General features: G+C 49.3%; 1 protein-coding gene across 1 annotated transcript in view; it reads left to right on the forward strand.

Moving 5' to 3' along the window:
* smg1 (SMG1 nonsense mediated mRNA decay associated PI3K related kinase) overlaps positions 1 to 19,306 on the forward strand; it is a 232,495-nt gene extending 213,189 nt beyond the window's left edge. The window contains 2 exon segments of the mRNA XM_038820856.1: positions 3,513 to 3,619; positions 16,934 to 19,306. Of these exon segments, the coding sequence (XP_038676784.1) occupies positions 3,513 to 3,619; positions 16,934 to 17,011 (185 nt within the window). The 3' untranslated portion in view covers positions 17,012 to 19,306.
* Positions 19,307 to 24,666: the final 5,360 nt, after the last annotated feature.

Below are 24,666 nucleotides of genomic sequence, written 5' to 3' on the forward strand. Positions count from 1 at the left end.
TGGATTGGAAATGAGCAAACGTGACACCACTGTTTAAAAAAGGAGGTAGGCAGAGAGCAGGAAATTATAGGCCAGTGAGCTTAACTTCGGTAGTAGGGAAGATGCTGGAATTTATCATCAAGGAAGAAATAGCGAGGCATCTGGATAGAAATTGTCCCATTGGGCAGACGCAGCATGGGTTCATAAAGGGCAGGTCGTGCCTAACTAATTTAGTGGAATTTTTTGAGGACGTTACCAGTGCAGTAGATAACGGGGAGCCAATGGATGTGGTATATCTGGATTTCCAGAAAGCCTTTGACAAGGTGCCACACAAAAGGTTGCTGCATAAGATAAAGATGCATGGCATTAAGGGTAAAGTAGTAGCATGGATAAAAGATTGGTTAATTAATAGAAAGCAAAGAGTGGGGATTAATGGGTGTTTCTCTGGTTGGCAATCAGTAGCTAGTGGTGTCCCTCAGGGATCTGTGTTGGGCCCACAATTGTCCACAATTTACATAGATGATTTGGAGTTGGGGACCAAGGGCAATGTGTCCAAGTTTGCAGATGACACTAAGATGAGTGGTAAAGCGAAAAGTGTAGAGGATACTGGAAGTCTGCAGAGAGATTTGGATAGGTTAAGTGAATGGGCTAGGGTCTGGCAGATGGAATACAATGTTGACAAATGTGAGGTTATCCATTTTGGTAGGAATAACAGCAAACGGGATTATTATTTAAACGATAAAATATTAAAGCATGCCACTGTGCAGAGAGACCTGGGTGTGCTAGTGCATGAGTCACAGAAAGTTGGTTTACAGGTGCAACAGGTGATCAAGAAGGCAAATGGAAATTTGTCCTTCATTGCTAGAGGGATGGAGTTTAAGACTAGGGAGGTTATGTTGCAATTGTATACGGTGTTAGTGAGGCCACACCTGGAGTATTGTGTTCAGTTCTGGTCTCCTTACTTGAGAAAGGACATACTGGCACTGGAGGGTGTGCAGAGGAGATTCACTAGGTTAATCCCAGAGCTGAAGGGGTTGGATTATGAGGAGAGGTTGAGTAGACTGGGACTGTACTTGTTGGAATTTAGAAGGATGAGGGGGGATCTTATAGAAACATTTAAAATTATGAAGGGAATAGATAGGATAGATGCGGGCAGGTTGTTTCCACTGGCGGGTGAAAGCAGAACTAGGGGGCATAGCCTCAAAATAAGGGGAAGTAGATTTAGGACTGAGTTTAGGAGGAACTTCTTCACCCAAAGGGTTGTGAATCTATGGAATTCCTTGCCCAGTGAAGCAGTAGAGGCTCCTTCATTACATGTTTTTAAGGTAAAGATAGATAGTTTTTTGAAGAATAAAGGGATTAAGGGTTATGGTGTTCGGGCTGGAAAGTGGAGCTGAGTCCACAAAAGATCAGCCATGATCTGATTGAATGGCGGAGCAGGCTCGAGGGGCCAGATGGCCTACTCCTGCTCCTAGTTCTTGTGTTCTTATGTGCCTCTGCCACCCTGCCAGATAGAGCATTTCAGATCCAAACTACTCAGTGTCGTTTTCGAGATTTTTTCCTCACATTGTCATTGTTTCTTTTTCTGATCACCTTAATTGATGTCCACTGGTTCTCGAGCCTTCCACCAACAGGAACAGTTTCTCCCAATCTGTCCTGTCAATATTCCACATCGTTTGAAACACGTCCATCAGATCTCCTGTTAATCTTCCTTTCTCCAATAAAAACAAGATCTCCAATCTATACTCGCAACTAAAGTTCCTCATTCTTGGGGTCATTCTCCTGAATCTTATCTGCACTCAGTTGAATATGGGCAGCACGCTAGCACAGTGGTTAGCACTGTTGCCTCACAGCTCCAGGGTCCCAGGTTTGATTCCCGGCTTGGGTCACTGTCTGTGCGGAGTCTGCACGTTCTCCTTGTGTCTGCGTGGGTTTCCTCCGGGTGCTCCAGTTTCCTCCCACAAGTCCTGAAACACGTGCAGTTAGGTGAATTGGACATTCTGAATTCTCCCTCCGTGTACCTGAACAGGCGCCGGAATGTGGCGACTAGGGGCATTTCACAGTAACTTCATTGCAGTGTTAATGTAAGCCTACTTGTGACAATAATATAGATTATTATTATTAATATACCTTTTTATCAATTTTGGCCTATCCAGAATCTCAACTATCTTCTCTTTTACTGTGAGTCAGACGCAGCATCCCCTTCCTTCGAAAAGACAGGCGCAAAATACTCAGTTAGTACCTCGGCCACCTGGTCAATGGTGTCATTCCCCTTTTATACGGTTGATTTGTCTTTGTTAGCTGCCAGTCTCTTGCTGCCACCCTCTTTGGTTCTCTTATTTATTTTTTCACTTTCCCTCCGAACTTTTTATGTTCAGCCTAGTTCTCAGATATATTTTCAAGTGTTGTCATAGATTATCATAGAATTTACAGTGCAGAAGGAGTCCATTCGGCCCATCGAGTCTGCACCGGCTCTTGGAAAGAGCACCCTACCCAAGGTCAACACCTCCACCCTATCCCCATAACCCAGTTACCCCACCCAACACTAAGGGCAATTTTGGACACTAAGGGCAATTTATCATGGCCAATCTACCTAACCTGCACATCTTTGGACTGTGGGAGGAAACCGGAGCACCCGGAGGAAACCCACACACACACTGGGAGGATGTGCAGACTCCGCACAGTGACCCAGGCCGGAATCGGACCCGGGACCCTGGCGCTGTGAAGCAATTGTGCTATCCACAATGCTACCGTGCTGCTGTGATTGGGTAAATTACCTTAAAGGCCCTAATTTAGCCCAGACTGATATTTAACTAGCATTATTGATTGTATTTGCATATATTAGATCAAATTTGGGCTGTATTGCATGGTATGCAAATTGAAAGGGTTTCCGATGTGATTGTGCTTCCCCACGTCTGGAGGTCATGGGTTCAAACCCCATTGCAGGACTTGAACACACAACCCGGGTTGGCAATTGAGTCTAGTGCTGAAGACTGCAGCATTGTCAGAAGTGCCAACTTTTGGGTGAGATATTAAATCCAGGCCTTGTCTTATTGTTCGTGTGGGTGTACAAGTGGCCCTGCTCAAAGAGGGGAAGCTGATCGAAACAGATTAACTGGCCAGTTTCTTATTTGTGTGACCGTGCCATTTGCACACTTGTTTTGTCTGCATAACTGTCTACACTTCAAAGATATTTGAGATAAGTGCTTTCTTTGTGAATTAGCTTTAATCTCGAAGCAAAATTCTGTGGAGCAAGGTATCTGACTTAAAACCAAAATGTTGGAAACACACCGGGTCTGGGAGCATCGCTAGGGAGTGAAACAGTGTTAATGTTTCAGGTCAGTGATCTGATGAACGATCGCGACCTGAAAGGTTGACATTCACCTGCTCTCGAACTCGCTCTCCCTCTCCTCAAACACTGCTTGGTCCACATATTCACAGCATTTTCTCTTTTGTTTTCCTTCAACCTTTGTTGTGCTTGCTAAAATTATGTCTATTTTATGAAAAATTAAAGGCATGGATTTTGCTTTCAGCTGTTCAGGAGCGGAATTCCTATGCTGTTAGTGTGTGGAAAAGAGTGAAGGCCAAGTTGGAAGGTAGAGATGTGGATCCCAACAGGAGGATGACTGTTGCTGAGCAGGTACAACATTGTCGTGACTTGCTTGTTTTTAATGATCATCTGTGTTTTTATTGAAAAAATAATTCCAGGGGTGAGGGGCTTCGGCTGGATTGAAAGATTGGAAAAGCTGGGATTGTTCTCCTTGGAGAAAGGTTGAGAGGAGATTTGATGGAGGTATTCAAAATCATGAGGGGTCTGGATGGAGTGGAGAGGGAGACACTGTTCCTAATTGTTGAAGGGTCGAAAACCAGTGGACATCACTTGAAAGTAATTGGCAAAATAAGCAACTGAGACCTGAGGGAAAAACGCTTTGATGCAGTGAGTAGTTAGTTTATAGAATGCACTGTGAGAGTGTGGTGGAGGGAGGGTCAATCAAGGCATTCAAGAGAGAATTGGATTATTATCTGAAGAGAAAAATCCCACTGAGCTAGAGGGAAAGGGCCTGGGTGTGGAATGGGACGAGATTAGTTACACCCACAAAGATCCAGGACAGAACCAAATGGCCTCCTTTTGTGTTGTAAACATTCTGCGATTCTAGAGAAAAGCAAATTACTGCGGATGCTGGAATCTGAAACGAAAGGGAAAATGCTGGAAACTCTCAGCCAGTCTAGCAGCATCTGTAGGGAGAGAAAAGAGCGAACGTTTCGAGTCCGATGACTCTTTGGCAAAGCTGCTAACGTTAGTACTCGATGGGCCAAGTGGCCTAATTCTGCTCCTTTTTCTGATGGTCTTGGGTAGGGTGCTCTTTCAGAGGTTTGGTGCAGGCTCGATGGGATGAATAGCCGCCTTCTCCACTAAGAATTCTGTGGTTCTATGGTCGAGAAAGGTCACAGGCTAAAGTTGTTGAACTGTATATTGAGTCCTGAAGGATGTAATGTCCCCAATGGGAGATGAGGTGTTGCTTCACTGGAATATTGCAGCAGGCCAAGGACGGACACGTGGGGATGAGAGCGAGGTGCTGAGGTGGGAAAACAGCTAGGTCTTTCCGTGCAGAGGGAAAGTTAATACATGTGAGCATCCTGGCATTTGGCTCAGTTGCTGTTGAATCAAATCAAAACTAATTTGGAAATGGATAAAATGGATCGAAAAGAACAAATGGTACAATTCCTAGATCATCTTTGAAGCACAAAGTTCTTTGGTGCTTGTTAGTATAGCTGCAGAAAGAATGCTTTTTATTTGGATGTGTTCTGTTGCAAAGCTGTTGAACTTTTTATGTATATTCCAATACTGCAGTATGACTCATCTTGCTCAATATGTTTCTTACTTTGGATTTCATCGGTTCTCAATTGGTTCATAATTCAAAGCTTAAAGAAGAGCTGGTCCATAAATCTTGCAAAGAGGCAGGTAAACATCAATTGCTCCTGAACGAGTCAATCCTCAGAGCAAAGGGTTGTTGGCTGTGAATTCGGTCTCCGAGAACATTCTGTTTTTGAACACTAATCCGAACAATAACTTGTATTTGTATAGCACCTTTAACAGAAAACATCCCAGGGTGCATCGCAGTAGAGTTATGAAGCAAAATTAGACGTGAGCGATGTTGGGCGAGCTGGCCAAATACTTGGTCAAGGAGGTAGGTTTTGAAGAGTGCCTCAAAGGAAGAGAGGGAAACAAGAGGTTTAAGGACAAAGAATAGTAAGCTAGCCAATACAAAGGAAGAATCCTGTACCTCTGGTAAGTATTCATGAGGGTAGACCTTAAAGATAGGAAGATCGTTAACGGGTGTAGCCTTAACTGTCCCTTTACTGGGGATGGCCGAATAGCGGGAATGTTACTGGACTGGTAATTCTGAGGCCCCAATTAATGCTTGGGACACAGGAGTACAGATTCCATTAGTCTCATTAATAAGCATGAAACTACTGGAATGTTGGAAAAACCCATCTGGTTTGCAAGTGTCCTTCAGAGAAGGTAATCTGCCATCCTTATCTGGTCTGACCTCCATGTGGCTCCAAACCCACAGCAATGTGGTTAACTCTGAAATGATCTCACAGGCCACTCATTTGTGTCAAATTGCTACAAAAAACAGTGTACCCACACTACACGGGCTACATCAGCCCAAGAAGGTGCCTCATGCCACCTTTAAGCGTAGCTGGGGACGGGTCAGTAAATGCTGGCCCTCAGGCCGTGCTCATCATAAGCACAATTTATTTTTAAAGTTATATAACCAGGACACGTGTTGTTTACAGATTTGGGTAGAATACATCAAGCAAGAGTCAGTGGGTTTATTGAAACAGCAATCAATGTGCCAGCCTGCTTTCTACATAAGCCCGTCCGGAGAGTATGGCTTGAATCAATTAGTCTTAAGTCTCATTAAGTTTTGTGTGCAATGCTCTCACCAAAAGCAGCATGGTCTAAATCTCCTTGTGCTGTGACATTCTTTTGGATCAGGTAATTTACTGCTCTTTGGATTTGCATCGACAGGCCCAGTATCTCAAAACCGGCACTCCGGGCTGAGTCAGTGCTGGATTTTGGATCTTGCCAGATTTGAGTCACTGCCTTTACTAAATTCTTCAATCCTCATTCTCCACACACTCCAGCTTAGTTTGATGGGGCATGCTTTCCCCAGAGTTTAAGGTGACAAATGAAAATGTCGGTATTACAGCTTGCAAAAAATTATTTTTCTCAAACCAGCTTCGGTGTTTTTGACAACTTTTTCAGCACTCCAGGAGCCGAAGTTAGCTTTGCATGACGAATGCCCAGAAAGCACCATCCTATACTGTCCTTTTGAGAAAGACAAAAACAAATCTGTTCTCTGTAGCTGAAGTGGTAACAATGATGAATGCTCTGATCCATATACAGCCACATGGAGAAGAGATCAAGTGGAAAAAAACAAACTAAAATTAACATTTATGGTTAATGCGCCATTGGAATTGATGCATCAGCTGCTATGCTCAGACAAGTGCTCCTTTCGGTATTACCATTGCAAAACAAACTTGAATCAGTATATCTTCACCAAGTTTGAAATACTGTGCAAAATACAGGACTCCATTTCGGAATTCTAATGCTTAGTTATTGGCCTCCACAGCCTCTGTGGTGGAGAATTCCCAGATTCACTACCCTCTGAGTGAAGAAATGTCTCCTCAGCTCAGCCCTGAATGGCCCACCCCATATCCTGGGACTGCGACCCCTTGTTCGAGACAACTCCACTCATGTAACGATTACCTGGGTGACAGGACACTTTGGCTATGAGGAAGTAGATCCCATTGATTTAACCTTCAAGAGAAGAGAAATTGAGGACAAGAGAATGAGGGTGTAAAGCAATTTCAAAGATAATTGCAAAATTAAACTTTGTAGTAATTAAAGTTGCACATTGTGCGAAAGCCAGACATAATTATGAATGTTACATGGATTATGCAGGGGAGATAGTGGCACAGTGGTAATGTCTCTGGGCTAGGCTCTGGGGACATGGTTCAATCCAATTCACCTGAGGAAGGAGCTGCGCTCCGAAAGCTCGTGTTTGAGACAAACCTGTTGGACTTTAACCTGGTGTTGTAAGACTTCTTACTGTGCAATCCAACCATGGCAGCTGGTGAATTTAATTAATAAATCTGGAATACGAAGCTAGCCTCAGCAATGGTCACCATGACAACTATCATAGATTGTTCTAAAAACCCATCTGGTTCACTCATATCCCTTCAGGTGGGAAATCTGCCATTCTTGCCTGGCTTGGCCTTCATGACTTTCGACCCACAGCAATGCGGTTGGCTCTAAACGGTCCTCTGAAATGTTCTGGTTCAAGGGCAATTAGGGATGGGCAATAAAGGCCTCGCAAACCACTCGGTTCAAGGGCAACAAATGCTGGCCTGGACAGTGGTACACACAGCCCAATGAAGAACAAAGTAAAAGAAGGATGCTTGCTCCATCGAGGGAATCTAGAACTAGGGGTCCCAGTCTTCGAATAAGTAATTGGCCAATTTTTTTTTAAATAAACAATTTTATTGAGGTAGTTTTTGACTTTGTAAACAGTTACAGACATCAACAGAAAGAGAGCAAAAAAGGCAAAAATGTGCAAACATCCACGTACTTTCAATACTTCAATCGTAACATATTGCACAAGCCCGCTCCTCTCCCACCGGTACTACCCGCCATATTTTCCCTCCTACTCTACTCTACTCTACTCTACTCTACCCCCCCCCCCCCTTCCCCCCACCCCCCCTGCTGACGCTCACTCTCCCGCAAAGAAGTCAATGAATGGTTGCCACCTCCGGGCGAACCCCTGTACAGACCCCTCAAGGCGAACTTAATTTTTTCCATACCCAGGAAACTCGACATGTCCACAAGCCACAACTCAGTCTTCGGGGGCTTTGAGTCCCTCCATGCCAATAGTATTCGTCGCCGGGCTATCAGGGAAGCAAAGGCCAAAACATCGGCCTCTTTCTCCCCCTGGACTCCTGGGTCTTCCGAAACCCCAAAAATTGCCACCCCTGGACTCATCACCACCCTTGTTTATAGCACCTGGGACATGATCCCCGCAAATCCCTCCCAGTACCCCCTCAGCTTAGGCCATGCCCAAAACATGTGAACGTGGTTCGCTGGTCCTCCTGCGCACCTAGCGTATTTGTCCTCTATCCCAAAGAATTTGCTCATCCGAGCCACCGTCATATGGGCCCGGTGAACGACCTTAAATTGAATCAGCCCGAGCCTAGCACATGTCACGGTCAAATTTACCCTACTCAGGGCCTCTGCCCACAGCCCGTCCTCCATTTCCCCGCCTAGCTCCTCCTCCCATTTAAGTTTCAGTTCCTCTGTCTGGGACCCTTCCTCCCTCATGAGCACCTTATAAATACCCGAGACTCTACCCTCCCCTTCTTCCCCCCTAGAGACTATTCTGTCTAGGATCCCCATTGGCGGGAGGCGCGGGAAAGATGGGACCTGTCTACGAACAAAGTCCCGCAACTGTAGGTACCTAAAATAATTTCCCCTTACCAACCCAAATTTCTCCTCCAAGCTCCTCAAACTCGCAAAGCTCCCTTCCAGGAACATATCACCCACCCTTCCCGCCCCTGCCCGCCGCCATACTCGGTACGCCCCATCCATACTCCCGGGGGCAAACCGATAGTTGTCGCAGATTGGCGCCCAGACAGACGCCCCCATCTCCCCTACATGCCTCCTCCACTGGCCCCATATCCGCAGGGTCGCCACCACTACCGGGCTGGTGGTGTACTTGGCCGGCGGCAGCGGTAGAGGAGCCGTGACCAGGGCTGCCAAGCTGGAGCACCTGCACGAAGCCGCCTCCACCCGCTCCCAAATAGACCCCGTACCCACCATCCACTTCCTTATCATAGCGATGTTGGCCGCCCAGTAATAATTAATCAGACTCTGCAAAGCCAGCCCTCCCTCGCTGCGGTTTCTCTCCAACATCGCCGCCTTCACCCGTGGGTATTTTCCCGCCCAGACAAAGCTCATGAGTATCCTGTTAACTCTTTTGAAGAAGGACTATGGGATAAAGATCGGGAGGCACTGAAAAATAAACAGAAATCTAGGGAGGATTGTCATCTTTACAGTCTGCACCCTCCCTGCCAGCGACAGCGGGAGTGCATCCCATCTCAGAAACTCTCCCTTCATTTGCTCCACCACCCTGGCCAAATTTAACTTGTGCAGCCTGCCCCAGTCTCGTGCCACCTGGATTCCCAAATGCCGGAAATTTTCCTCAACCAGCCTAAACGGTAGCCCTCTCAATCTGTTCTCCTGGCCCCTTGCCTGTACCACAAACATTTCACTCTTGGCCGTATTTAATTTGTATCCTGAGAACTGGCCGAACTTCCTCAGCATTCCCAGTATACTTCCCATCCCGGCCACTGGGTCCGATACGTACAGGCGCAGGTCGTCTGCGTAAAGAGAGACCCTATGTTCTACCCCGCCCCTCACCATCCCCTTCCATCCCTCTGCGGCTCTCAGCGCAATCGCCAGCGGCTCTATGGCCAGCGCAAACAGCAGCGGGGAGAGCGGGCAGCCCTGTCTGGTCCCTCGGTACAACCTAAAGTACTCCGACACTTCTCTGTTAGTCCTGACGCTGGCCCTCGGGGCCTTATATAATAAATTGATCCAATCCACCAATCCCTCCCCGAACCCAAACCGTCCGAGCACCTCCCATAGATAGTCCCACTCCACCCGGTCAAAGGCCTTCTCGGCGTCCATTGCCACCACTACCTCCACCTCCCTACCCGCCGGGGGCATCATTATCACATTAAGTAATCTTCTCAGGTTGGCCGCCAGCTGCCTACCTTTCACGAACCCAGTTTGGTCCTCCCCAATTCTAACCGCCAGTACCTTTGCCAGGAGCTTGGCGTCAACATTAATCAGGGAGATTGGCCTGTAGGACCCGCACGCCTCCGGGTCTTTACCCCGCTTCAATATCAGTGATATAGTGGCTTGCGACATTGTCGGCGGCAGGGTCCCTCTGTCCCTTGCCTCATTGAAAACCCCCGCCAAGACCGGGCCCACCAGCTCAGAAAACATCCTATAGAACTCTACTGGGTATCCATCCGGCCCCGGGGCTTTCCCCAACTGCATGGCCTTTAGGCCCCCCAATACCTCCTCCACTCTAATCGGGGCCCCCAGCTCATCCACTCACCCCCCCCACCTACTGTTGGGAATGTTAACCCGTCCAGAAACCTTTTCATCTCCTCCGGCGGCTCCGAAGTATACAGCTTGCGATAGAAGTCCCGGAATACCTTATTCAATCCTGCCGGGTCCTCCACTTTGCGCCCCTCCCCATCCCTCACTCTACCTATTTCCCTGGCCGCCTCCCTCCTCCTGAGTTGCTGCGCTAACAGCCTGCTAGCCTTTTCCCCATGCTCGTACACCACTCCCCTCGCCTTCCTAAGCTGTTCCACGGCCCTACTCATGGATAGTGCCCCCAGTTCCGCCTGTAGTCTCTGCCTCTCCCTGAGTAAAACCTCCCCCGGGGACTCCGCGTGCTCTTCATCTATCCGACCCATTTCCCTGACCAATCTATCCATCTCTGCCCTGTCTGCCTTGGCTCTGTGGGCCCCAATTGAAATCAGCTCCCCCCGCACTACTGCCTTTAGCGCCTCCCACAGGGTCGCCGCTGAGACCTCCCCCGTGTCATTCACCTGCAAATAATTTTGCATACACCTCCAAAGCCTCTCACAGATCCCCTCCTCCGACAGCAGTCCCACGTCTAGCCTCCATTGCAGGCGTTGGTAGCTCGCTCCCCCGATCTGCAGGTCTACCCAGTGCGGGGCATGGTCTGAGATAGTAATTGCCGAGTATTCAGTGTTCTTTACCTCCCCTATACAATCCCTACTTAGTACGAAGAAATCTATCCTAGAATATACTTTATGGACGTGCAAGTAAAACGAGTAGCCCCTTCCTGTCGGCTGTCTATCTCTCCAGGGGTCCACTGCCCCCATTTTTTCCATAAACCCTTTCAGCTCCCTTGCCATTGCTGGGAGTCTACCCGTTCTGGGACACGACCGATCCAAAGCCGGGTCAAGGACCATGTTAAAGACCCCCCCCATTATTAGCCTGCGAGAATCCAGGTCCGGGATCTTCCCCAGCACTCTTTTAATGAAGTCTACGTCATCCCAGTTTGGGGCATATATATTCACCAGCACCACTCTTCTCCCCTCCAATCTGCCCCGTACCATCAGGTATCTGCGCCCCCTGTCTGCGGATATGCCCTCCGCCTCAAATTGCACGCGCTTGTTGATCATGATTTCCACCCCCCTGGACTTCGAGTCCAAGTCCGAGTGGAAGACCTGGCTAATCCAGCCCTTCCTTAGCCTGGTCTGGTCTGACACTTTCAGATGTGTCTCCTGCAACATAATTACGTCCGCCCTCCGAGCCCGCAAGTGCGCGAACACCCGCGCCCTCTTAACCGGCGCATTCAGTCCTTGACATTCCAGGTGATCAGCCTGGTTGGGGGCACAACCCACCCCCACCCCACCACGCCGGTCAGCCATAGCCTTTCTCGGGCTGACCCGTGCGTCGCGCCCTTCCTGGCCCGCCGTTTGGCTGCCTCCACCCTCGACCTCCTTTCCAGTGCCTATTTCAAGTCCCTCCCACGTCAGCAGAACAACCCCACCCCCCTAACCACATCCCCCGATACCCCCACCTCTGCCATCCACTGGCTGTGATCTTCCCCCCCCCCCCCCACCTGACTCCCTTGACTAGCCAATCTGCTAGCCCGGTGACTCAACACTCCGGCGCCTTCCTGTCTCATTCCCATTGTTTCCCCGTCCCCACTCCCCGGCGCCCCATCCCCATCTCCAACCCACTGGAGCAAGCCGGCTCCAGTGTCCTCCGCGAGCTGCACAAAAAGTACAAATCCGCCCAAAAAGGAAAAAACAGAAAAAAGAGGGGGGGAAAAAAACCCAATGAGAAAAAAGAAAAAAAAGTAAACCCCCCAAACCAATGTCCATGAACAAAGGAAAGAGTCCCAAATGTTCCGCTTGGCACCTTTGGCCCAGTTGAACCGTTGAGCAGCAGTCCAGGCCCATTCGGCGTACCTTCCTACGGTAATCCTCGGGCCCTAATTCACGTCCGTGGGGCCTCTTTTCGGGACCAGCCCCTGATCCCTCGCAAAATCCATCGCTTCTTCAGGCTCTGAGAAGTAGTGGTGTTGACCCTGGTGCGTGACCCATAGGCGAGCCGGGAACAGCAGACCAAACTTCACGTGCTTCTTGAACAGCACCTCCTTGACATTCTTAAAGGCTGCTCGCCGCCGAGCCACCTCCTGGCTTAGGTCCTGGTATATGCGGAGGACACTGTTGTTCCACGCGCTGCTCCTGGCGCTCTTTGCCCACTGTAGCACCCGCTCCTTGTCCACGAACCTGTGGAACCTAATCACCATTGGGCGGGGGGGGTTCGCCTGCACTCTGTGTGCCCCCTCCAGCTCCGGCAGTCGTGGAAAGGCTTCGGCCCCCATCAGCTGCTTCAACAGGTCTGCTACAAACGCTGCGGCATCAGCTCCCTCAGTCCCCTCCGGGAGGCCGACCATCCTCAGGTTGTTCCTGCGGACTCTATTCTCCAGCTCCTCCACTCTGTCTTCTCTGCCGCTCTTTCAGCCTGTCAACTTCTAGCGCCGCAACCATCTGCGCATGTTATCCAGCGCCTGCTGGATTGCTGAGTCCAGGGTCCGTGTGTCCGCCATCTTCGGTCCCAGGTAATTTTCTTCAGGTCCTTGCCTCTGTCCCTTTTTCTTCTGCCTTCTGGACTCCCGCTGTTCCATGTGCCGCAGCCCGCTCCTCAGCACTTTCGCTGCCGCCTTCCTTCTCCCGGCTCCTTAACTTTTACCTCTTGAGCATCTGAAGTGCGTCCAAGTTGTCCTGCTTCAGCGACTCCAAAACTGTTTTTCTTCTCCTGGAGCAAGGAAGGTCCGTGTGCCCGCCATCTTAAGTTTCAGGTCAGTTTCCTCTGCTCCTTGCCTCTGTCTCTTTCTCTCTCTCCTCCTCTACCTCCTGGCCTCCCACGGTTCCATCGATTGCAGCCCGCTCTCCAGCACTTTCGCGGCCGCCTTTTTGCCGCTCCGTGGTCCCGCTATCGTGGGGAATCAGCCCTAAAGCCCCGCCGGAGTGAGAGCCCGCCAAATGTGCGGCTCACTCAAACATCACCGCCACCGGAAGTCGTAATTGGCCAATTTAGGAACAATTCCTTCAACGGTTTGTGAATCATTGGGAATATCTACCCCAGAGAAGTGTGGATGATTGTTACATAGATAGACATAGAATTTACAGTGCAGAAGGAGGTAATTCGGCCCATCGAATCTGCACCGGCTCTTGGAAAGAGCACCCTACTTAAAGCCACACCTCCACCCTATCCCCATAACCCCAGCTACCCTTTTTTGGGACACTTCAAAGACAATTTATCATGGCCAATCCACCTGAGCCACACATCTTATGGACTGTGGAAGAAACCGGAGTACCCGGGGGAAACCCACGCAGATAAAGGGAGAACATGCAGACTCCGCACAGTGACCCAAGCTGGGAATCGAACCTGGGACCCTGGAGCTGTGAAGCAACTGTGCTAACCACTGTGCTACCGTGCTGCCCTATGAATGCTGTCATGTGGCGACTCGGGGCCTTTCACAGTAACTTCATACTCGTGACAATAAAGATTATTATTATTATTAATATTATGTATTCATGACAAATCGATTGATTTTTGGATACAATAGCTTCTAATTACATAGCATCTTTAACATAATGAAGTTTTCCAGAGGGTGCTTCAGGGAAGTATTATAAAACCAAGACTGACACCAGGCACATGAGCCATGAAGTTTTGAGTGTCTTAAAGGAGGAAAGTGAGGTGGAGAAGCGGAGCATTGTAGGTGAGGGTTTTCCAGAGCTTGCATTCTAGGTAACGAGGCGCAGCCGGCAATGGTAGTGAGATTAAAATCAGGGGTGCACAACAGGACAAAATTAGTGGGGTGCAGATATCTCAGGCGGTTGTTGAGCTGCAGATTACTGCGATAGCAAGGGGCAAGATCATGGAAGGATTTGATTAGGAGGATGAGAATTTTGAAGTAAAGTTGCTTGAATGGAAGCCAGTGTAGGTCAGTGAGCACAAGGTGATAGGGGAGTGAGGCTTGTTGCAAGGTAAGACATGGGCAACAGAGTTAGAATGTGGGAGACCAGCCAAGAGTTCACTTGAATAAGCAAGTCTCGAGATAACTACGGCATGGATGAGGGTTTCAGCAGCAGATTAGGTGCCACAGAGATGAGATCAGCTGATGTTGGAGGCGGAAATAAACGGTATTTGAGAATGCATGTATATTTTTGAAATTGCATGTATATATAAGATAGGGATTTGGGTGATACAGTAGTTAGCACTGGTGCCTCGCAGCTCCAGGGTCCCAAGTTCAATTCCAGCCTCGGGTGACTGTGCGGAGTCTGCACATTCCCTCCGTGTCTGCGTGGGTTTCCTCCGGGTGCTCGGGTTGCCTCCCACAGTCCAAAGATGTGCGGGTTAGGTGGATTGGCCATGATAAATTTCCCCTTAGAGTCCAAAAAAGTACGGTGGGGTTACTGGGATAGGGTGGGAGGAGATTGAGATAGGCAGCTCTTTCGAGGGGTTGTTGCGGACTCAATGGGCCAAATGGCCTCCTTCTGCACTATAGGGATTCTGTGATTATAAACAGTTCTCCTGCTGTCTCCCTCTCTCTCTCCCCCTCTCCCCCTCTCTCTCTCTCTCCCTCCCTCCCTCTCTCTCTCCCTCCCTCTCCCTCCCTCCCTCTCTCTCTCCCCCTCCCTCCCTCCCTCTCTCTCTCCCCCTCTCCCTCCCTCTCTGTCTCCCTCTCTCTCCCTCTCTGTCTCCCTCTCTCTCTCTCTCTCTCTCTCTCTCTCTCCCTCCCTCTCTCCCCCCTCCCTCTCCCTCCCTCTCTCCCCCTCTCCCTCCCTCCCTCTCTCTCTCCCCCTCTCGCTCCCTCTCTGTCTCCCTCTCTCTCTCTCTCTCTCTCTCTCTCTCTCTCTCCCCTCTCTCCCCCCTCCCTCTCTCCCTCCCTCTCTCTGTCTCTCTCTCTCTCCCTCCCTCCTTCTCTCTGACTCTCCCTCCCTCTCTCTGTCTGAATGATGAAATTTAAAAAAATAAACAGTTCTCCCTCTTCAGGTATTGTCCCTCTCTCTTTTAAATCTTTCTTCACCCAGATCTTCAAAATACCAAACCTTACCCTTACCTTCCTTGTCAACTCATCCTCATTTTCCTCCAAAGTCCCTAAACGTGTTTTTGCTGGCTGTGAATGCTCTCGCCCGGTTCCATTCTGATCTACCTAATCATAGCCAGAGAATTACCTGTAATGGATTCTCTTCCTGTTTCCATACCAATACCTCGGTCCACCAAGGATCAATCTGAGGCAGCTTCCGTTTCTCATCTACTTACTGCCCCTTGGCAACATCACCCAAAAGCACAGTGCTACTTTGCACATGTACATTGATGATCAGGCAGCTCCACCTCATCAACTTTCTCAACTCCTTTACTACTGCTAAATATCAGACTGCTTATCAGATACCCAGAACAGAAATTTCCTATATTAAATACAAGAAGAATGAAGCCATTGTTCTAGTCCCTACTCCGAATTCCGTTTCCCACCTACCAACTCCACCCCTCTCCCCAGCAAGTCTGAGATTAAATGTCACATTTGACTCTGAGATGAGCTTCCTAATCATAGAATTTACAGTACAGATGGTGGCCAGTCAGCCCATCAAGTCTGCACCATCAGGTTTGCACTTCTCCCCATGTCTGCGTGGGTTTCTTCCCACAGTCCAAAGCTGACATGGGGCTGGGAGCATATTTGACAGTTCAGTGGGAATAGGGTCGAGGGAACAGCATAGGCAAGATCAGAGAGGGCATGAGGTGAGATGGGAGAGAAACCCGAGGAAGAAATTAGTTCAGGTTAGGAAAGAACTTTGAAGGTTGGCCCAGTGAGCTAGTGGAAGTGAACAACAGAGTTGAGACAGCGATTGAATGGCCCAAGACCTTTGGTGATAACGAAATCCATAAGCCCCTTACAGTTGTGGAAAAGGATTTTAAGACAGTCAGCGGTGGAGGAATGAAGCCAAGCATTATCTTTGTATTCCAGGATTATTCTGGAATAGTAAACCATTTTGGAAGAGATAACGGGCAGTTAGTGTTTTAAGTGGTCCAGCCAGATCCAGCAGTTGATGTTCAACCAGTTGTTCACCATGTCTTCTCAAGTCTGGACTTGGACTTAAGGAAATGAAGGTGAGGGTTGTACCAGGAGAATGGCCAGGGTGAGAAGTGTAATGGTTATATTAGGGACCAGGGCACCAGAGGTGGTGGTGGAGGAGAGTGTGGTTGAGCAGATTGATAACTGGAGAAATGTACCAAACTGAGGGCCAAAAGTCTGGACAGTTGGGATTTTAAAAATACATTTGTAAGTGATTTGGGAGAGCAATTTTCTCCAGAGATAGATACACAAGGGGCTAGGGATGGGATATGGGTGGTGAGTAATCCAAGAAAGTGATCAAAGATAGTTTTTCCTGTAATTGATGCAATGGGACTAATGAGACCATGTGAGATGGCACAGTCAAGGGAAATGGAGCTGCGGCGGACAAGCAGTCATGATCATACTGAGCACTGGAGCAGGTTTGAACTGCGGAATGGTGGATGTCTCCTGTCTCTCACGTTCTTGTACATATCTCTGAAAATGGGGATACTATGCTTCAAATCTTTGAATGAAAATTAAATACACCTTTTCAAACATTCTGAAAAGAACTATTGCTGGGAACTAATCAGTCGTCATTTTGAATTTGTCCTGGGACAATTCAGTTTTGTCTACATTATAATTATTGGGCTTTACGTTAAGTCAATGTATTCATATACAAATGAAATTTCTCCACTCCTTGTATTTTCTAGGTTGATTACGTGATTAAAGAAGCTACTAATCTAGATAACTTGGCACAACTGTATGAAGGTTGGACGGCGTGGGTATGAACTGGAATACAGTGGATCTCTCTGGTTCAATGAGGTCAGGCATCCACCAGAATCAACTCGGCCACAGGCATCTATAGCCACACCATGGCAGGTGTTGATGCATTCTGGGGCTTAATCTGAGGTAATCTAGGAATCCCCGTGCATTCGGAGTGGTTAGTCAGAAGGCTGCACTCAGGGATATGCTTATATGGTCTGCACCCCAAGGTCAAGGGCCATAGAGCCCAGTCTGAATTACACGATTGTCTTTCTGTCATACAACAACTGCAGAAGTATCGAGGGTGTAGGTGCAGAAACGATTGCTATCCTACTGAGTACAGAGTGATTTTGAAAACCTAAATTCCATCTGCCCTGTGAACATTCAAGTCACAAAGTACTAAACCCCGCTGAAAGGTAATTTAGAGATCTGGGGCCCTAAAGAAAGAAATCTATTGATTCACGTGATTCCAGTTGGATAACGACTTCACCGGCTGACTTGCCCTTGAAGATGGCCATCCAGTAAGAAAACCAAGGCTGGGAGAAATTATGGACTCCAGAAGCAGCCCAAAAAATAAGATTGGATATACTATATGGGACTTGTATGAGGAAGGTGACAGCACCCTGATCTTTTGTTAGCTTTCTCTTATAGGTGTATGCTAGTTTAGCGAAGTGCTTCTCGGATGCCTGTAATTCTGTTTACTGTGATTGAAATTCAGTAGTAGTCATCAACCATTTTAATGTAAACATTTTGCAACATACATAATCTGGAAGACTACACGAAAGCATTGACAGATTCATGGTAAACTAAAGGGTTAGGTGTTTCCATGCATACACTTTAAAGTACTTTTTTTCCTTCCTGTTTTGTTACTTGGAAATAAACGGTCATGGATATTTTTGTGTAACTTCATCATGCAGGTTTTGCCATTTGTATGAATAAAATGCTGAATAAACCCTCAAAAATGTATTTGAAAGTGACACACCATGACCAAATAAGTGTTTTTATTTAATTGATCTTGCTTCTCTTGCTAGCTTTTGCTTCTTTCCTTTTCTGATCTTTGATGGCAATCCAAATTCAACATTGCTTGCAGAGCTGTTTTAAGGACATCTATCTGCCCTTTCTAAGGTCATGTAACTTCATCCCATTATTTTCTTGCTTTTACTTTCCCCTTGTGTGTTGCTCATTCTTTCTCCTACCCTATCTGAATGATCAGTGCTGTGTTCTCTGGGTTTGTGATTTCATCATTTTTATAAATGCTTTGGGGAAATTGCTTTGGATATTATAAATCACAAAATGAAGGTGATTAAAGTTCCTTTCAAGTACACACTCACCCTTATTTTATCAGACTTAATTTTAGCAATGTAGTTTCTGAGCTGTGTTTTACATTTGGCTGGCAAAAGTAATAAAGAATGTCCTTTGGTGGAGGTATATGGTGTGGTACTTTTAAACGGTCACAAAATGGTTTAATGTGAAGAAATCATCCTTCAGCATTATACGGATTAATGCAAAGAGCATCAAATCATTCATACATGCCATTTCATCTTGATTGCAGCTTCCTTGCATCTGTTACTACTTTAAGCTAAATTAAATGTCAGCAGTACTTTTTAAAAATTATATTTTGAGAGAATTGCAGTCTCTCCTCCCTCAGATTTTTTTAAAAAACTTTTGTTCTCCCCCCCCCCCCCCCCCATCGTGAAGCTGTGCCTCAGCTGAAAGGCTGCGGTGGACCACGTCTTGCTCCGGTAGATCATTTTACTTGGCCCGCTGTCAGTGAACAGCCAGCAAGCAGTATGAGCCTGACATTGGCCGTTGAGGTTTTCTCTCTCTCCCCCACTAAGGAATTCCCAAGTCAAGTGTGGCCCTGAATGTGCAAAACTGATGCATACAGCAACAGATTACAAATGTTGGAGTGAAATTTTAACCCTGATTTTGGAGTGGGAATATTTCCAATAAATTCAGACCTCTCGTTCTGGAGCTAACGAGCTACTGCAACCTCTTTCTAATATAACTCCATCCTGATAAATGCTGAAAAAATTATGCATTTAATTTGGTACCTGGAACAGTAAGAACACTTCAAAAGTACTTATTGTCTGTTAAGTGGTTTAGGATATCCTGAGGGTGTGAAAGGAATGTATAAATGCAAGTTCTTTGAGAAAATTGAATGGGAAATGGTGCGTTTGATATCTGTACTTGAATATGAATCCTGTTTGTATTATGCACATTGTTTATAAAAACTCAACTAATTAAAATGATAAAATATTGTACTGCTACAGATTTACATCCAAGACCATATTTCCAATAAATTTATTACATTCACAGTGTTCCTGGCATCAGCACTATTTTCTCTCCTCCCTGCACTTCCAGGAAAACAAACATGGTCGGCAGAAAGTCTATGAAAGTTAATCCCAAATAAGTGAATGTGCTCTTAATGCCAATTAGAATATTCTTAGAGTTTTGATCTTCCTTTACCTTACCCAGTGATTCGGTGTTTCACAGGTACGACTTTATTTGCCTCAGATTGCAACTGGGGGCTCTTTTACACCCCACAAAAACAAATTGTGTTGGAAGTTGCTTCTTGGAGTGAGGTGACCTTGTATATTAAGGGCTCGATTCTCCGAGCCCCGCACCGGGCCAGAGAATCGCCGCAGCTGTGCCCCGTCGCCGGCGAGCGATTCTCCGAGGTGCGGGGAATAGGCGCCATTTGCGCCAGTGCATATGGCACGGCGCCAGTCGCGGGCCACTGTCTGCGGCCAGGCCGCCGATTCACAAACCCAGATGGGCCGACTGGCCGCGCAGAAACAGCAGAGTCCCGCCAGCGCGGCTTGCTGCCGGCGGGAACTCTGCGTGAAGGGTCGGGGGGCGGCCTGTGGGGCGGAGAAAAGCGCTCCTTCACTGGGGGGGGGGGGGGGGGGGGGGGGGTCCGGCCTGCGATCGGGGCGGACCGGTCTCTCTTTCGCTCTCTCCCCCCCCCCCCCCCCCCCAAATTCTCTAGACACAATTCTCTGGGACTGCACACCATTGGACACTTGAGGGACAATTTTAGAAAGCCAATCCATCTAACTTGCACATCTTTGGATTATGGGAGGAAACCCACGCAGAGATGGGAAGAAAGTTCAAACTCCACACAGTTACCCGAGACAATCAAACCCGGGACCCTGGCTCTGTGAGGCAGCAGTGTTAACCCGGGTCCCTGGCACTGTGAGACAGCAGTGTTAACCTGGGTCCCTGGCGCTGTGAGGCAGCAGTGTTAACCCGGGTCCCTGGCACTGTGAGACAGCAGTGTTAACCCGGGTCCCTGGCTCTGTGAGGCAGCAGTGTTATCCCGTGTCCCTGGCACTGTGAGACAGCAGTGTTAACCCGGGTCCCTGGCACTGTGAGACAGCAGTGTTAACCCAGGTCCCTGGCACTGTGAGACAGCAGTGTTAACCCGGGTCCCTGGCACAGAGACAACAGTGTTAACCCGGGTCCCTGGCACTGTGAGACAGCAGTGTTAACCCGGGTCCCTGGCACTGTGAGACAGCAGTGTTAACCTGGATCCCTGGCACTGAGACAGCAGTGTTAACCCAGGTCCCTGGCACTGTGAGGCAGCAGTGTTAACACGGGTCCCTGGCACTGAACAGCAGTGTTAACCCGGGAACCTGGCACTGTGAGACTGCAGTGTTAACCCGGGTCCCTGGCACTGTGAGACAGCAGTGTTAACCCGGGTCCCTGGCACTATGAGACAGCAGTGTTAACCCGGGACCCTGGCACTGAGACAGCAGTGCTAACCCGGGTCCCTGGCACTGAGACAGCAGTGTTAACCCGGGTCCCTGGCACTGAGACAGCAGTGTTAATCTGGGTCCCTGGCACTGTGAGGCAGCAGTGTTAACCCGGGTCCCTGGCTCTGAGACAGCAGTGTTAACCCGGGTCCCTGGCACTGAGACAGCAGTGTTAACCCGGGTCCCTGGCTCTGAGACAGCAGTGTTAACCCGGGACCCTGGCACTCTGAGGCAGTAGTGCTAACCCGGGACCCTGGCACTGTGAGACAGCAGTGTTAACCCGGGTCCCTGGCACTGTGAGACAGCAGTGTTATCCCGTGTCCCTGGCACTGTGAGACAGCAGTGTTAACCCGGGTCCCTGGCACTGTGAGACAGCAGTGTTAACCCAGGTCCCTGGCACTGTGAGACAGCAGTGTTAACCCGGGTCCCTGGCATTGTGAGACAGCAGTGTTAACCCGGGTCCCTGGCATTGTAAGGCAGCAGTGTTAACCCGGGTCCCTGGCACTGTGAGACAGCAGTGCTAACCCGGGTCCCTGGCACTGTGAGACAGCAGTGTTAACCCGGGACCCTGGCACTGTGAGGGAGGAGTGTTAACCCGGGTACCTGGCACTGTGAGACAGCAGTGTTAACCCGGGTCCCTGGCACTGAGACAGCAGTGTTAACCCGGTTCCTTCGCGCTGTCAGGCAGCATTGCTAACCCGGGTCTCTGGCGCTGTCAGGCAGCAGTGTTAACCCGCGTCACTGGCACTGAGGCAGCAGTGTGGTCCCGGGAGTTGAGGCAGCAGTGTTAACCCGGGTCACTGGCACTGTGAAGCAGCAATGTTAACCCGGGTCACTGGCGCTGTGAGGCAGTAGTGTTAAGCCGGGTCACTGGCACTGTGAGGCAGCAGTGTTAACCCGGGTCCCTGGCACTGAGGCACAGTGTTAACCCGGGTCCCTGGCGCTGTGAGACAGCAGTGCTAACCCGGGCCCCTGGCACTGAGACAGCAGTGCTAACCCGGTTCCCTGGCACTGTGAGACAGCAGTGCTAACCCGGGCCCCTGGCACTGTGAGACAGCAGTGTTAACCCGGGTCCCTGGCACTGTGCGGCAGCAGTGCTAACCCGGGTCCCTGGCACTGTGCGGCAGCAGTGTTAACCCGGGTCCCTGGCACTGTGAGGCAGTAGTGTTAACCCGGGTCACTGGCACTGTGAGGCAGCAGTGTTAACCTGGGTCCCTGGCACTGAGGCAGCAGTGTTAACCCGGGTCCCTGGCACTGAGGCCGCAGTGTTAACCCGGGCCCCTGGCACTGTGAGGCAGCAGTGTTAACCTGGGTCCCTGGCACTGAGGCAGCAGTGTTAACGCGGGTCCCTGGCACTGTGAGGCAGCAGTGTTAACCCGGGTCCCTGGCACTGTGAGGCAGCAGTGTTAACCCGGGTCCCTGGCTCTCTGAGACAGCAGTGTTAACCCAGGTCCCTGGCACTGTGAGGCAGCAGTGTTAACCCAGGTCCCTGGCGCTTTGAGGCAGCAGTGATAACCCGGGTCCCTGGCGCTGTGAGGCAGCAGTGTTAACCCCGGTCACTGGCACTGTGAGGCAGCAGTGTTAACCCGGGTCACTGGCACTGTGAGGCAGTAGTGTTAAGCCGGGTCACTGGCACTGAGACAGCAGTGTTAACCCGGGTCCCTGGCACTGTGAGGCAGCAGTGTTAACCCGGGTCCCTGGCTCTGAGGCAGCAGTGTTAACCTGGGTCCCTGGCACTGAGGCAGCAGTGTTAACCCGGGTCCCTGGCGCTGAGGCACAGTGTTAACCCGGGTCCCTGGCGCTGTGAGACAGCAGTGTTAACCCGGGTCACTGGCACTGAGACAGCAGTGTTAACCCGGTTCCCTGGCGCTGTCAGGCAGCAGGGCTAACCCGGGTCCCTGGCACTGTGCGGCAGCAGTGTTAACCCGGGTCACTGGCGCTGTGAGGCAGTAGTGTTAACCCTGGTCACTGGCACTGTGAGGCAGCAGTGTTAACCTGGGTCACTGGCACTGAGGCAGCAGTGTTAACCCGGGTCCCTGGCACTGTGAAACAGCAGTGTTAACCCGGGTCCCTGGCACTGTGAGACAGCAATGTTAACCCGGGTCCCTGGCACTGTGAGACAGCAGTGTTAACCCGGGTCCCTGGCACTGTGAGACAGCAGTGTTAACCCGGGTCCCTGGCGCTGTGAGGCAGCAGTGTTAACCCGGGTCACTGGCACTGAGACAGCAGTGTTAACCCTGGTCACTGGCACTGTGAGGCAGCAGTGTTAACCTGGGTCCCTGGCACTGTGAGACAGCAGTGTTAACCTGGGTCACTGGCACTGAGGCAGCAGTGTTAACCCGGGTCCCTGGCGCTGTGAGACAGCAGTGTTAACCCGGGTCCCTGGCACTGTGAGACAGCAGTGTTAACGTGGGTCCCTGGCACTGTGGGACAGCAGTGTTAACCCGGGTCCCTGGCACTGTGAGACAGCAGTGTTAACCCGGGTCCCTGGCACTGTGAGGCAGCAGTGTTAACCCGGGCCGCTGGCACTGAGACAGCAGTGTTAAACCGGGTCCCTGGCACTGTGAGACAGCAGTGTTAACCCGGGTCCCTGGCACTGTGAGACAGCAGTGTTAGCCTGGGTCCCTGGCACTGTGAGGCAGCAGTGTTAACCCGGGTCCCTGGCACTGTGAGGCAGCAGTGTTAACCCGGGTCCCTGGCACTGTGAGGCAGCAGTGCTAACCCGGGTCCCTGGCACTGGGAGGCAGCAGTGTTAACCCGGGTCCCTGGCACTGTGAGACAGCAGTGTTAACCCAGGTCCCTGGCGCTGTGAGACAGCAGTGTTAACCCGGGTCCCTGGCACTGTGAGGCAGCAGTGTTAACCCGGGTCCCTGGCACTGTGAGGCAGCAGTGCTAACCCGGGTCCCTGGCACTGTGAGGCAGCAGTGCTAACCCGGGTCCCTGGCACTGGGAGGCAGCAGTGTTAACCCAGGTCCCTGGCGCTGTGAGGCAGCAGTGCTAATCACTCTGCCACCGTGCCAATGTATCTGTCTTTAACCCCATTAGTTTGCCTGGTACAAGTTGAAAATGCCTTATCCGAAATGCTTGGGCTGAGTGTGTATCGCATTTTGGAATTTTTCCCCCTTGGGAACTGAGCCTTGTGGGATTTCCTACTCGTGACGTCATGTCGGCGCTCAAAAAAAAAAAATGCATATTTCTGAATTTTTCGCTTTTTGGAATTTCTGATAAGGGATGCTCAAGCTGTACTTTTTCTGTAGTGATAGTTATTGTATTTATTTCTCCCCCACTTTGCCCCTTGTTGATTTATTTCTTAAATGTTATTGGTGTCTTGCACTGTGAAGACTGACGCAAAGTATTTGTTTAACTCCTCTGCCATTTCCTGGATCCTCATTATTATTTCCCCGGTCTCATTCTCTAAGCGGTCTTTGTTCACTTTCGCCTCTCCCTTTTTGTATGTTTGAAGAAGCACTTGCTGTTAGTTTATATTACTTGCTAGTTTACCCTCGTATCTTATCCCTCTTTTTTGGGGTTATCTTTTGTTGGTCTGTAAAACTTTTCTAATCCTCTGATACCACTGATCTTTGCCACGTTGTATTTTCTTTCAGTTTAACATTATCCTTAAGTTGCTTAGTAAATTGATTTATTCCCTTCAAGTCCTTCTTCCTCACTGGGATATCTCTTTGTTGTGAGTCAAGAACTATTTTCATAAATGTTTGCCATTGCTGATCAACCGTCTTTCCTATTAAATTCTTTTCCCTGTCCACTCCAGCCAACTCTGCCCTCATTCCTTTATAATTACTCTTATTTAAGTGTAATGCAGTTGTTTCTGACCCAAGTTTCTCACACTCAAATTGAACACTAAATTCGACCATGTTATGGTCACTGTTTCCCAGGAAATATTTCGCTCAGATTGTTTATTAAAC

Source organism: Scyliorhinus canicula, chromosome 15 (genome assembly GCF_902713615.1).
Source record: "Scyliorhinus canicula chromosome 15, sScyCan1.1, whole genome shotgun sequence".
Classification (NCBI taxonomy): Eukaryota; Metazoa; Chordata; class Chondrichthyes; order Carcharhiniformes; family Scyliorhinidae; genus Scyliorhinus; species Scyliorhinus canicula.